Here is a 12,257-nt window from a genome sequence, read left to right as displayed (position 1 = left end):
GACAGAGTAATTTTCATTCAAAATGTGAGAGTGCTGAAAGATGAAAAATTGGCCTGGGAAAGAAGGGGGTGAAAATGTCCAGTGTTGAGATGATTAAAGAGGTCACATAGAGCATTAAAAAAATAAAAAATAAATAAATAAAAGGTATAAAAGGATGGGGAAAATGTACCACGATCATGGACAACTTCATAACCATATAAAAGTAACATACCAGGGGGAAATTTTGAGGTTATTAACCTCTCCATATACCCCTTTACAGCAGTTAATATCCCAGTTTTTATCCCACTAGTAGATTTATCAAATTTGAATTTGTTCAGTGGAAAGTTAAAAGGATAAGTTCATATTTAGAAATTAAAAAAAATACACATTTATATTTTCTTCCCTAGGAGCCTGGAAATTACAGACAGCTGCTGAGGCTGTCGGTACTTATAGGCTTCTCATTCACAAAAATACTGTGAATGAATGACGTGTCTGGGCAGGCCGAACCCTTTTTTAAATAGTGACAGCTAGCAGGGAGAGAAGATCCCCCGTTAGCTGTCAGAATGGGGGATCAGAGGAAGCGAGGGCCGGTGCATCTGTAATATGTTAAACTTAAAATGGTTGCAAAAACAATCAAGTGATGGTGTTACGCACTTGATTTTTTTGCATAAATTTTTTTTTTTGGGTAGTGTTTGGCCCATAATGTGGTTGCAACACCATTGACCATTATTTATTCATATTCCATTGGAGTGCAGGAATAACTATTCTATTTATTTATAATCCTTAAAAATGGTGATATGGTAAACTTTGTATTTCCGTCTTCCATGAAAAGCTGCACAAATATGTGAGAAATGTTCATTACATGGAACCACCCGGTACCAAGATCTACTTCAACGAGAGAAGACAAGTTTCAACCAATCTTATTTTAGAAAACTGGGTTTATGTTAACAGTACACATTATTCCTATAACAGAATTACCATTACAAGACCAGACGTTGTGCCTGAAATACTTACCAATCTGAGTAATCCCGTCTTCTGGAAAAAAGGCAAAGTAAGACTTTAGTTGATTGTTTTCTGTTTGTATTGTTTGTTGAGGAGATTTACAATTAGAATATATAGGGATTGTTTAGTTTCATATTATGATATATTTGTAAATATACCTGTAAGTGAAAGAGGTAATGCATGGATTAATTTTCTATTCATGGAGTCATTTTCTATAATGTTGCAGTTTGAACTGTATATATATTATAGGACAGTGATGGCGAACCTTGGCACCCCAGATGTTTTGGAACTACATTTCCCATGATGCTCATGCACTCTGCAGTGTAGTGGAGCATCATGGGAAATGCAGTTCCAAAACATCTGGAGTGCCAAGGTTTGACATCACTGGTATAGGAGATCCACCCAAGAAAGCCTCATCTGTGTTGTCAACATCCCCATAGATAAATGGAAAAGAGGTTAGTATCCCCCAAGTGCTTAATAGGTTGTTGTACGCATTGTTCAAAGCTTATTGAGCAAAGCATAGAGAGCAGTTCCTGCCAGTGCTGGTGTCATCCTGTCTAGCAGAAAAAAACTGCCAATTACTGACACCTACAGGCCAGTCATGATACTGCTTCAAATAACACTATATAAAATATCTATTTTATTAAAATAGCATCATCTTGTGGAAAATTATCAAAATACTTGAAAAAGAAAAAGAAAAGGGAGGGTGCTCCAGTGTGAAAGGGGTCTTAGTATATTGCTCTTGTACTAAGCTGAATAAATAGACTGTGCTTATAGGCTTTATGCACAGCCCACAGTGGTTGGGTCAGATACTGAGTTGGTATTGGCAATAAAAAAATTATTCTACAGTAGATGTTATCAGAGTATTTGGCTGACTGTAGAAGGTGGGTGTTCATTCTCCACACAAAGGTAGGATTAGAGCCTCAATGGATGTACAGACAGATGAGTGGTCTGACCATGTGGTTGGCAATACACTGAATAGGTGCAAAAGATATGTATAAGACATGCTGTTCAGTTGTTAAATTGAATTCCCCGCATGGTCCCAGTTCCTTGGATCTGAATTCAGGGATCAGAAGGTCATTCCGGGCACCACTGTGGGGAACATACTGTGCCCAGGGAACGCATCCCCCATTCCCCCATGGGAGGAACTGGGTGAGGATTTGCATCAAATGACACTGCCGGGAGGAAACATTGGAACCAAAACATCATATCTTCTGGGTAGGGACCTTTTGTAGAGTCATTATAGAGGTAGTTAGTTGTACTATAGGTACCCTTAGAGAGAAGAGATGGTATATAGTGTATGGTGTAAGGGGCAAGGGCGAGAGATTAGTAGGAAGAGGGAAGAGAGAGAGGTAGAAAGTTAAGCCACTCAACAGGGGGGGAGTGGGGAAGCAAATTTGTTAGGCTTGTACACCAGGAATGAGAGCGATACCCATGTACTTAACCCAGAGTTCCCAGGTGGCCTCAAACTCACTGGTTTTATCTAGGAGGATGCTTGTGAGTTTTTCCTGGGACATAATCCATGAGATTTTGCATTTGGTGGTCAAGAAGGAGACCCTGGGTTGTTTCCACGCTTTGGCTATTGTCAGCTTAGCCCCTAACAATATGAAGTGGATCAATTTGCATGTGGATTTGGTCGTCTTGGGAAGGTTAGCATTCAGTAGGGAAATAGCTGGGGTTCTTGGAATCTGGTGGGTTGTGACTTTTTGTATCAAGGCAAACAACCTGTTCCAGTATGACCTTATTCTCAGGCATTCCCACCAAGTGTGGGCCATAGTGCCTTCTAGTTGGCAACCTCTGAAGCATTGAGGGTTAACTGTAGGGTATATGGTAGCCAGCTTAGCAGGGGTGAGCTATTATCTGCTCATCACTTTTAAGCTAGATTCTATGAGGGAGACATTGCTAATCCCCTTAAAAGATCTAGAAAAGGAGGTTTGCCATCTTTCCAAGTTCCAGCATATTTGGAGATCATTTTCCCAGGTTGTCATGGGGCTTTGCAAGGATGTTGGGCTAGTGACTAGTAGACAGTGGACATTCCACCCCTCTGTTCCATGGACTGTCCACACTATATTTCATATGGAGTGAACATTGGGGGGCTGTTTTACACTTCCAGATTTTGTGTAGGAAGTGCTGTGTTTGTCGGAATCTGAAATGTTCAGAAGTTGGGATTTCCAGCTGTTGCATACAGAATTTCATAGATATCGGTCCTGAGGAGATGAAAAAATGCCAGATTCAATACAACCCCTTGTCCAACCACCATTTAAAAGCTTTAATGTTTTGGCCTGTGATGAAGTTTGGATTGTTAAAGATGTGGGCTAGGGGTTGACACTCTGAAATCAAGAAAGGGTTCAGCTTCAGATTGTCCTATAGAGATAGAGATTGGGAGAGAATGGGCGACAGAATGTTCTGTTGCAAGGATTTCAATTAGTCTTTTCTTATTTCGAACAGCAATGCTGTTGTCCTCTGGTGGGATATGAACCTGGAGATTAACATAGGAGGGCCTTCAAAAATGGCAGCTTAGGTTAGGGGTTAGGAGTGTAATGCTTCTTTAACAGAGTGGACTGCCGTCCTGGCGAAATGGATGCCCGGTTGTGGGCAGGGTATCGATTGACCTGTTCCTCCATCTTAAGGTGGTCCGCTGTCCTTGGATTTCTTGATCCTCCCTTTGTCCCAGAGAGGGGATACCGGGCTTGCTGGGGTTGGGTGCTTGGAGGAGCCCGCAGAAGCATTGGAAAAGTACATAGGCGCTTCCTGGGTTTTAAATTTAAGGTGCAGGAGTAGCCTCTCGCCGTCCGTTAGGTTAGAGAAGGAATGTGCCTTTCCCTGTATTGAAAATGTCACTGCAAATGGGAAAGCCCAGTGGTATTTGATGTCCTGTTGAGTGAGGGCTGTAAGGAGTGGTTTTAGGGATCTCTGTTTCTGGATGGTTGAGGGGGAAAGGTCTGCAAAGATTTGTATTTGGTGACCTTGGGACAGCACTTTAGACTTGGTGTGTGATTGTCACATAACATTCTCCTTTATGGCATAGAAGTGTGGCTTCACAATGATATCTCTTGGGGATCTGTATTTCCTGGGGGGCCCTAGGGCCCTGTGAGCCAACTCCAGGTGGTGAGGGGGTGTGTTGTGTATAAGGTCCTTGATGAGGCTCTGCACTGTTGGGGAGATTTCGGTGACAGTTTTGGGAAGGCCTCGGCTACTGAAGTTATGTCTCCTGGACCTATTCTTCACCAGGTCGTCAATCCTGGAGAGGGCTGTGTCAAGTTGATCTTGGAGGACCTGAATGTGTGCTGCATTTTAGACACTGTAATGTCCAGTTTATGTTCTATGGCTTCCATTCTGGAACCTAGGTTTATAAAACCAGATTTGAGGTCTCTTTTAATTTTGTCAGCTGTATTGGCAAGTCCCATCTCTAAGACGTCTGATAATTTGAGGAATAAGTTTGCCAGCAATGAGGCCGGGTCCTGGACCAGCATGCCTGGGGAGGGAGTAGTATGCATGTGGATGAGTGCACTGGGAAAGAGTATAGTCCTTCATGGCGTGGCCCAGCAGAGACTCAGTGGAGACTGGAGAGGGAGTCAGTGGGCCATGAGCCACCTGGGAGTATGTGAGGGTGGCAGGGAGAATCACTTGCCTCTGATCCAGTGTCCTTTCCTCACAGTCCACCTGTGGCTCGTTAGTAGCGGTGACGGAGGCCATCTTGGTACACCCGTCCCTCTGAGCATGGGCAAACTGCGGCCCAAGATCTTGTCTGGCGGCCAGTCCGGACATACAGGGGAGTGCTTGGATGTCTTCCAGATCTGGATGGCTCGAGTGTGGCTGTCCAGGGGGGTCGTGTAGCTTGCTGTGTGCTCCGGGGTTCTGGGGTGATGCAGAGTTCTGGCTTAAGTGGCCATTATGGAGCTCTTGTGCGTATGGTGATTATCTTAATGGTCATGGTAGTCAATCTTGTTGCAAAATAGAGCTGAAAGGAATAGGTTTTACAGAGAGCAGTGAATATAGGTAGCATGGACTTGCCTTGCAAATGTCATATTCCACAGGTGAGCTGGTTGGCAGGTGTAAATCTCAAAAATATTAAAACTGTTGTTGGAGAGGGAGTTGACTGCACAAGTGGTGTGAACACAGTTAGCAGTTAGTAGTTGTTGAAGCGTTCAAATTTAAAAAAATAATAACTTGAAAACCAAAGGTGGGTTGATAACCCACAAAAACTTCCTGGGTTGCTGGCACTCCTTGTGCCAAGTGTAGTGCTACCTTCTTGAGAGCAGCTATGTTTATGGGTCCCCTAAGCTCTGCACATCCAGTTAACATGCATTTCCTTAATTGCTTTCACAGTCAGTGAACAATCCATGAGCTTGATTTTTTACATTTTATTAGGGGAAATAACTTGGATAAGGTAATAGGGATCATGGGAAGCCCAACTTGACTGAAGCAATGCATGGGAACCTGAACCAGGTGGATTTGATAGAGTCCCAACCTGCTGTATCACCCAGCCTGACCTGCAGTAACCTGCTCCATGGCACTGTTTTAGCAAGGCTTGGCTTATTGTTGTTGCATTGAGGCAGTAGGCAGTCAGGAGGTAGTTTGGTCTTCTCTTGCTGTATGGATAGAGGAGCAGGAGGCTCAGATAGGATACCCCATGAGTGCAGCTAATGTAGGCCTTCCTGTAGGGAGGATACCATGTGCTTGGATCCTTGGAATGTAATCATCAGCTTTGCAGGGTTGACCAATTTATATGGGACTTTCTGCTTTTGCAGGGCTTGTGTTAATGTCATATGTTTCCTGCAATGTTGTAAGCAGGGCTTTTTGTCAGGGGGAACTTGGTGGAACTCAGTTCCACCACCTCTGGCTCAGTCCCATTGGTGCCTGCTCAACACAATCACTTGTAAACACAGAAGTCTGGTTTCTGTGTTTACAAGTGACAGCTCTACACTCTGTGTGTAACCCCCATGAACTCTGTATGCAATGCAATCCTGATATTTCATGCTCCTTTAAGATGTTTCTACTGTTTGTGAAATATAACCACACCCACTATTTGATGTGATTTGGAGGGTGTATGTGGGGGAGGGGTTTTGGGGGTCGTGGTTGAGTTCCAGCAGCTATTGTTTGAGAAAAAAGCCCTGGTTGTAAGTAAATTTGTCCCAAACACAACCCAGTTTGGTTTGCACCAGAACTCTCGAACATCGCTAAAATTCGGACCCGATCCTTGGACACTATTAAAGTCTATGGGACCTGAACTTGAAAAATCAAAAGTGCCCATTTTGAAGGATTATATACAAGTTATTAGCCATTAAAAGAGTTGGGTTTGGGAGTTGCTGGTGGCTTCACATTGTAATCAAATAGAGGTATTCGTGAAAAAAAATCTGTTTATTTTTCTTAACAAAGCATACAAAAATAATGTTTAACAATAACCTCAAAAGGGAAGATTCAAAATAAATTTACAAAACTAATTTGGAATTTGCTTTATTTTCTCATCTTGCCATCTTCCTCCTCTTCTACTCCTTGTATATACATTATTACACCTTATTAGAACTTCTCCAAGATGTCCAGACAATGCCCCATCAATATACTCTTCTGTACTGGCAAACTGCATGTTCATGTAGCCATCCACAGATACCAGGTATCCCTTGTATTCCATACCCCATTTCAGTTTCACCATTACTTGCTTACCAATAAGGTCATTAAGGAATGGTTTTGGGTTTATGGACAAACTCATTCAGCCGCTGAAGCCGCTGCTGATCCACAGACCAGTGAAAGGAAGAAGAAATTTCCCTGCAGAATGCTCCGAGAACACACCACAGGAGAAAGCAGGAAATAAGAGGTACTCTTGATGAAAGCAAGAATTGGCATGTCTGTAAAAACAAAAAAATGAAATTATATACACCTGTCAAACAGGTGTGGAAAAATTGGGCTTTGGGTATTGGTGGTGCCTTTACACCATAACCCTATAGAGGTACATTTGATGAAAGCAAGAATTGGCCTTGCTGTAAAAACTTGAAATGATGTGAACCTGTCAAACAGGTGTGGAAAAATTGGTCCTTGGGTGTTAATTGTGCCCATGAAATCCTATACCAAAAAATTACTTCAAAATAAAATCAACACCCACAAACCTAGTTGCCTAGACAGTCTTGCAGAGATTCCAGATCCTAAAAACATTTAATCAGTGTCATCTGTATCAGGGGCTTGATAGCTGATGCTAATCCAGGACTGATTCATTTTGACAAATGTCAGGTGGTCAACGGAGTCTGTGGACAGACACGCTCTTTTATCACTCTTTATACTCACACTATATTCACGCTACACTAGCACTGCACTTACACGCTACACTGACACTACACAATACTTACATTATACTCAAACTATGCTAGCACTACACTGACACTCTACACTCAGGGTCACAAGAACACACTAGCTCACTAGTAGCAAACAGAGCCCTGCTCTATCTCTACTTCAACAACACACTGCAAAAGGATCCTGTGGGAAGCAACCTTTTATAGTGTGGGGTGGGACTATGAGCACGGAGCCATGAATGGGCAAAGTCATCATGATTTTGCCTTGCACTTGATCTGCAAGGTGCATTGCTGCATCTTAGAATGCACTGTGCAGTGCATTGTGGGGCACTCGGTGAGTGAACATCTGTCTGAGCACTGCACAAATTCGGGTGTCCACAATACAGGCGGAACAGGCGCTTGGGCCAAAATTTTGCTCAGCCTGAACTGCTTGCCCAACTCTAGTTCTAATGTATGCTGTCAGCAAACAGTTGTAGGTGAGCAAAAGGTTCAGGTAGAGTCCTTGTGGTTTTAGATTTCTGCTTAAGTTGTGTTTTGGCATGACAAATGGATGCACCGGATAACATCCCTGGGCATGGAGTCAGGCAGGTGTTGAGGTTTGGGAAGCCTGTGAATGCAGTCAATGACCAACTCAATATTTTTAATCTCTGTCAGAACTTCAGATATTAGATATCCTCAGATTTTAATGTTATTCCAGCGGGACCTATGTGATAGATCTGCCAACTTGTCTTTTATCGAGTTATTTTTCTCGATATGTGCATCATGAGTATCAATGAGGTCATTTATAGTGGCTTCATAGTCCCCCATTTTTGTTTCCATATGTGTCACTCCATCCCCTAGGGAGATAATATGATTAAATTACTGCATGAGAGAAAGCATATCTGACTGTGTCTAATGCTGCATACACACGATCGGACTATCCAGCAGACTAGGTCCGGCGGACCTAGAAAGATGTTTTGACTCAAAATTGTCCGCCCGACTCAGCAGTCCAGCGGACAATCCGCCCGTCTGTATGCTAGTCCACAGGACTTTTGAAATGAATGGACTTGCCCACACACGGAGAAAAGTCCGTTCATTTTGAACGTGGCTCCAGGTGGACGGGACTAGGGAAGGAAGTTATTGTAAAAAAAGTCCATAGCAGACCCTTATCCGAGCACGCAGCCCGGCCGGTCAGGAAAGGGGGGTGGGGACGAGCGAGCGCCCCCCCTCCTGAGCCATACCAGGCCGCGTGCCCTCAACATGGAAGGGGTGGCCCCCACCCCAAAGCACCTTGTCCCCATGTTGATGAGGACAAGGGCCTCTTCCCAACAACCCTGGCCGTTGGCTGTCGGGGTCTATGGGTGGGGGTCTTATCGGAATCCGGGAGCTTCCTTTAATAAGGTGGCCCCAGATACTGTACCCCCACCCCATGTGAATGAGTATGGGGTACAATGTACCCCTACCCATTTACCTGGTGAAAAAATGTAAATAAAAAAAACATAAGACAAGTTTTTAAAATCATTTATTAGACAGCTCCGGTGGTCTTCTTCAGTCTTTGTGGGGTCTTCTCTCCGGTCTCCTCTGCTATCTTCTGCTAGCTCTTTTACTAGCGGAGGAACCCGGCTTTCTTCTTTGTCATCCCCGACGTCCGGGGGTCTTCTTCCGACTTCGGGGTCTTGTCCCGCTTTTCGGTTCTTCTTGCTGGGCCTCTGCTATCTTCTTATAGCTCTTTTACTAGCGTTGGCCCGGTCTTCTGTGCTATCGCCGCTGCCGCCGCTGCCGCCGCTGCCGCCTTCTTCTCTTCTCTTGTTCTCTTCTTCCTTGCGATGTTGACACGACGCTCTCTCTGGCCACAATGGCAGGGATGCATTGTGTGGTGACTTATACAGGGACAAGGGGCGGGGTCACCGGGTGATGTCACATGGTGACTCCGCCCCTTATGATGTCACAGTCCCGGAGGATGCCTCATAAGCTGGACTAATTTAAATAGCAATCCTAGGCCAAAATTTTGTTTAGTTTTACTAAAAGAATTACAGTGACATTAACCTCCCTGGCGGTACGATTATTTCGGATTTTAGGTGCTAAAAGCGGTACAATTATTTTGCATGAAAATTTTGTGTTTTATATTGTAGTCCTGTAATTCTTAGGAATAACTCACTTAAATCTGTCCAAACCAGAGTCTAGCAGACATCCTGGGTATGATAAAGTTTGAAAAATGAAATCATAAATTATAATATAATAAATAACTATAAATAATTATACCAAATATTAATATAACAATAATAAAAATTATTCAATAATTCAAATCAAAAACACTGAAATTTGCTCAGCTGCAGAATTGTCACTGTCATTACTTTTCAATATTTGATGACGGATCTCCCCACAAATCGCTATCGCTCAATTCTGCGAGTGATTCCAATTTATTATCACTGTTTTCTAGCTGGTCTAAAATAATTTTTGATGTAAAGGGACAGTTTTGGTTGCTATGGACAATCTCCAGTTTCCAGGCATAAAGAACAGTATTTATAATATAAAACTGCATGCAGGGCACTGGGCAGACCACTAGGGACAAAGGGGATGTGAAATAATTACATACAGGAATGTAATCTGTAAGATTACATTATACTGTATGTAATGTGTGTGTTTCACTTTTTAGAATTTGGCGCCGATCTCCTTCCCTGTGCGTCGCAATGCTCGCAGGGAACGGAGATCGTCTCCATGATGAATCGTGCGGAGGACGAGCCGCTCGTACAGTGGGGGGACATCGCTGGATCCAAGGGACAAGGTAAGTAAACCTCCTCCTGGATCCAGTCCCGAGTCTGGCTCTGGGTTAACGCTTTTGGTATAAAACTTCCACCCCGAACCAGACTCGGGAACACCGCCAGGGGGGTTAAAGCTTCTTTTTTTAATTAAAAAACCAAACATGTCATACTTACATGCCCTGTGAAAATGTTTTTCACAGAGCAGCCCTTATCTTCTTTTTATGGGGTACTCCACTGGTTCTCCTGGCCCCCATGGAAAGCCACCTGTGCAGGCTTGCTCCCGACCCACCCTGTCTGTGTCCATTGACACAGAGCATGCGGCTTGACCCTGCCCCTGTTCCCATACAGCATTTGATTGACAGCAGTGGGAGCTAATGGCTCCTGCTGCTATCAATCTTCCCAGGGAAAAGGGAGACAGCAACAAGAGCCACTGCTCTCATGCACATCGCTGGATCAAATCAGGCTCAAGTAAGAATAATGGGGGCTGAGGGGATTGTGAAGCACAGAAGGTTTTTCACTTTAATGCATAGAATGTATTAAGGTGAAAAACCTTAAGGCTTTAGAACCACTTTAACCACTTAAGGACCAGAAAATTTGCCCCCTTAATGACCAGGCCATTTTTTGTGGTCCGGCACTGTGTTTTTTTAACTGACAATTGCGCGGTCGTGTGATGCTGTACCCAAATAATATGTATGTACTTTTTCCCCCCACAAATAGAGCTTTCTTTTGGTGGTATTTGATCACCTCTGATCACCTTTTGAAAAAAAAAAAAACACAATATTTTTTACTTTCTGATATAATAAATCACCAAAAAAATGAAAAAAAAAATAATTCTTCATCAGTTTAGGCCAATATTTATTCTTCTACATATTTTTAGTAAAAAAATAAAAAATAAATCACAAGCGCATATTGATTAGTTTGCGCACAAGTTGTAGCGTTTACAAAACAGGGAATAGATTTATGGGATTTTTATTATTATTTTTCTTTTACTAGTAATGGCGGTGATTAGTGATTTTTAAGGGGACTGCGACATTGTGGTGGACAGACATGTTTGACACTCTTTTGGGACAATTGACATTATACAGCGATCAGAGCTAAAAATAGCCACTGATTACTGTATAAATGTCACTGACAGGGAAGAGGTTAACACTAGTGATAAAGGGGTGAGTGCTATTCTTATTTTAGGTAGTGTGAGTTTAAGTATTCACTTATTGAGTGCTACGTGTCACATAATTTTCCGGTCTTAAATGAGAATTATCATAAGGGACAAAGAAGGTCTACTAATTATGCGTGCAATAGATGTTGCATGGGACTGTCCTCTAACCTCTATCAGAATGCATATAACAAAACACGGGTCCATAAAGGCTGGTGACCCAGAGAAAAGTGAGGCTGACTGAGGAACAGAACGCCAAAATCTCAAAACAAGACTTACTTTATTGAAAGTTTAGAAAATTTAATTTAATATAATTTACAAAATGCACCTATAAATCACTAGAAATGACGTCAACGATATGATATATATTGGCTAAGCGGAGCAACATGATTTTGATTCTAGCTCTGTAAGTACATCCCATTCCAGCTCGGTAATAAATAGCATTGTCAAGAAACGTACATATCCCTCAGCACAAGAGACTCTATATACGGGAAGTTTAGTAATAAGCTTATTACTGTCAAAAGTGCTTGATGTTGAAAGAAAAAAGCTAATAACATGAAAAGCTTCCTCAATTACTTTTTGTATTAGTATTATTAACTATTATCCGTGCTGCTGTGACAGACTTACCATACTATATGAATACCGGTAGGCTGTTCCCTCGTGAACAGCGAATGATTAATGACTTTTAGTGATTTCACAACTCGGCTTTCTGGATTCCAGCGGGTGGGATTACCATCATTATTGATATTATTTCTATGGCTTTGCTATAATTGCTGTTTTCCTGGCTATCTCTATCCTCTATTGGGCTCGAGCCACCGGGGGGATTCAATGCTGGTCTTATACTGCTAATTAGCATATACAGTAGTTGCTGCACATTATCTGCACCAACATTGGACCAGCTCCAATCCCACTGGCGTCCGGACGTGTATGTTTTTTGTTTTATGTTTGATATAAGCACTGTTTTTTGTGTGTATATGTTTCCTCTCTGTCTGTGCCTGATGGGATCGAATAATGCTATTCGATCAATAACAGTGGACATATTATAGTTATTTAAATTGTGGTTCTTTGGGGGGCGTGTCCGGCGCGTGACCAGTATGG

At 42.7% G+C, this 12,257-nt stretch overlaps 1 protein-coding gene and 1 pseudogene across 1 annotated transcript in view; one reads left to right on the top strand and one right to left on the bottom strand.

Annotated features, from left to right (window-relative positions):
• Positions 1–12,257, top strand: part of LOC143940046 (vomeronasal type-2 receptor 26-like) — a 244,209-nt gene that overhangs the window by 191,902 nt on the left and 40,050 nt on the right. The window contains exon 4 of the mRNA XM_077461094.1: positions 812–1,030. Coding sequence (XP_077317220.1) covers positions 812–1,030 — 219 coding nt within the window. The remainder of the gene's footprint in view (positions 1–811; positions 1,031–12,257) is intronic.
• LOC143940060 (small nuclear ribonucleoprotein F pseudogene) lies at positions 6,422–6,691 on the bottom strand (annotated as a pseudogene).

Source organism: Lithobates pipiens, unplaced genomic scaffold (genome assembly GCF_037356315.1).
Source record: "Lithobates pipiens isolate NorthernLeopardFrog02 unplaced genomic scaffold, aLitPip1_a1.2 Scaffold_3, whole genome shotgun sequence".
NCBI classification, from domain to species: Eukaryota; Metazoa; Chordata; class Amphibia; order Anura; family Ranidae; genus Lithobates; species Lithobates pipiens.
The sequence above is the reverse complement of the archived record's forward strand: the minus strand, read 5'-3'. Positions and strand labels throughout refer to the sequence as shown.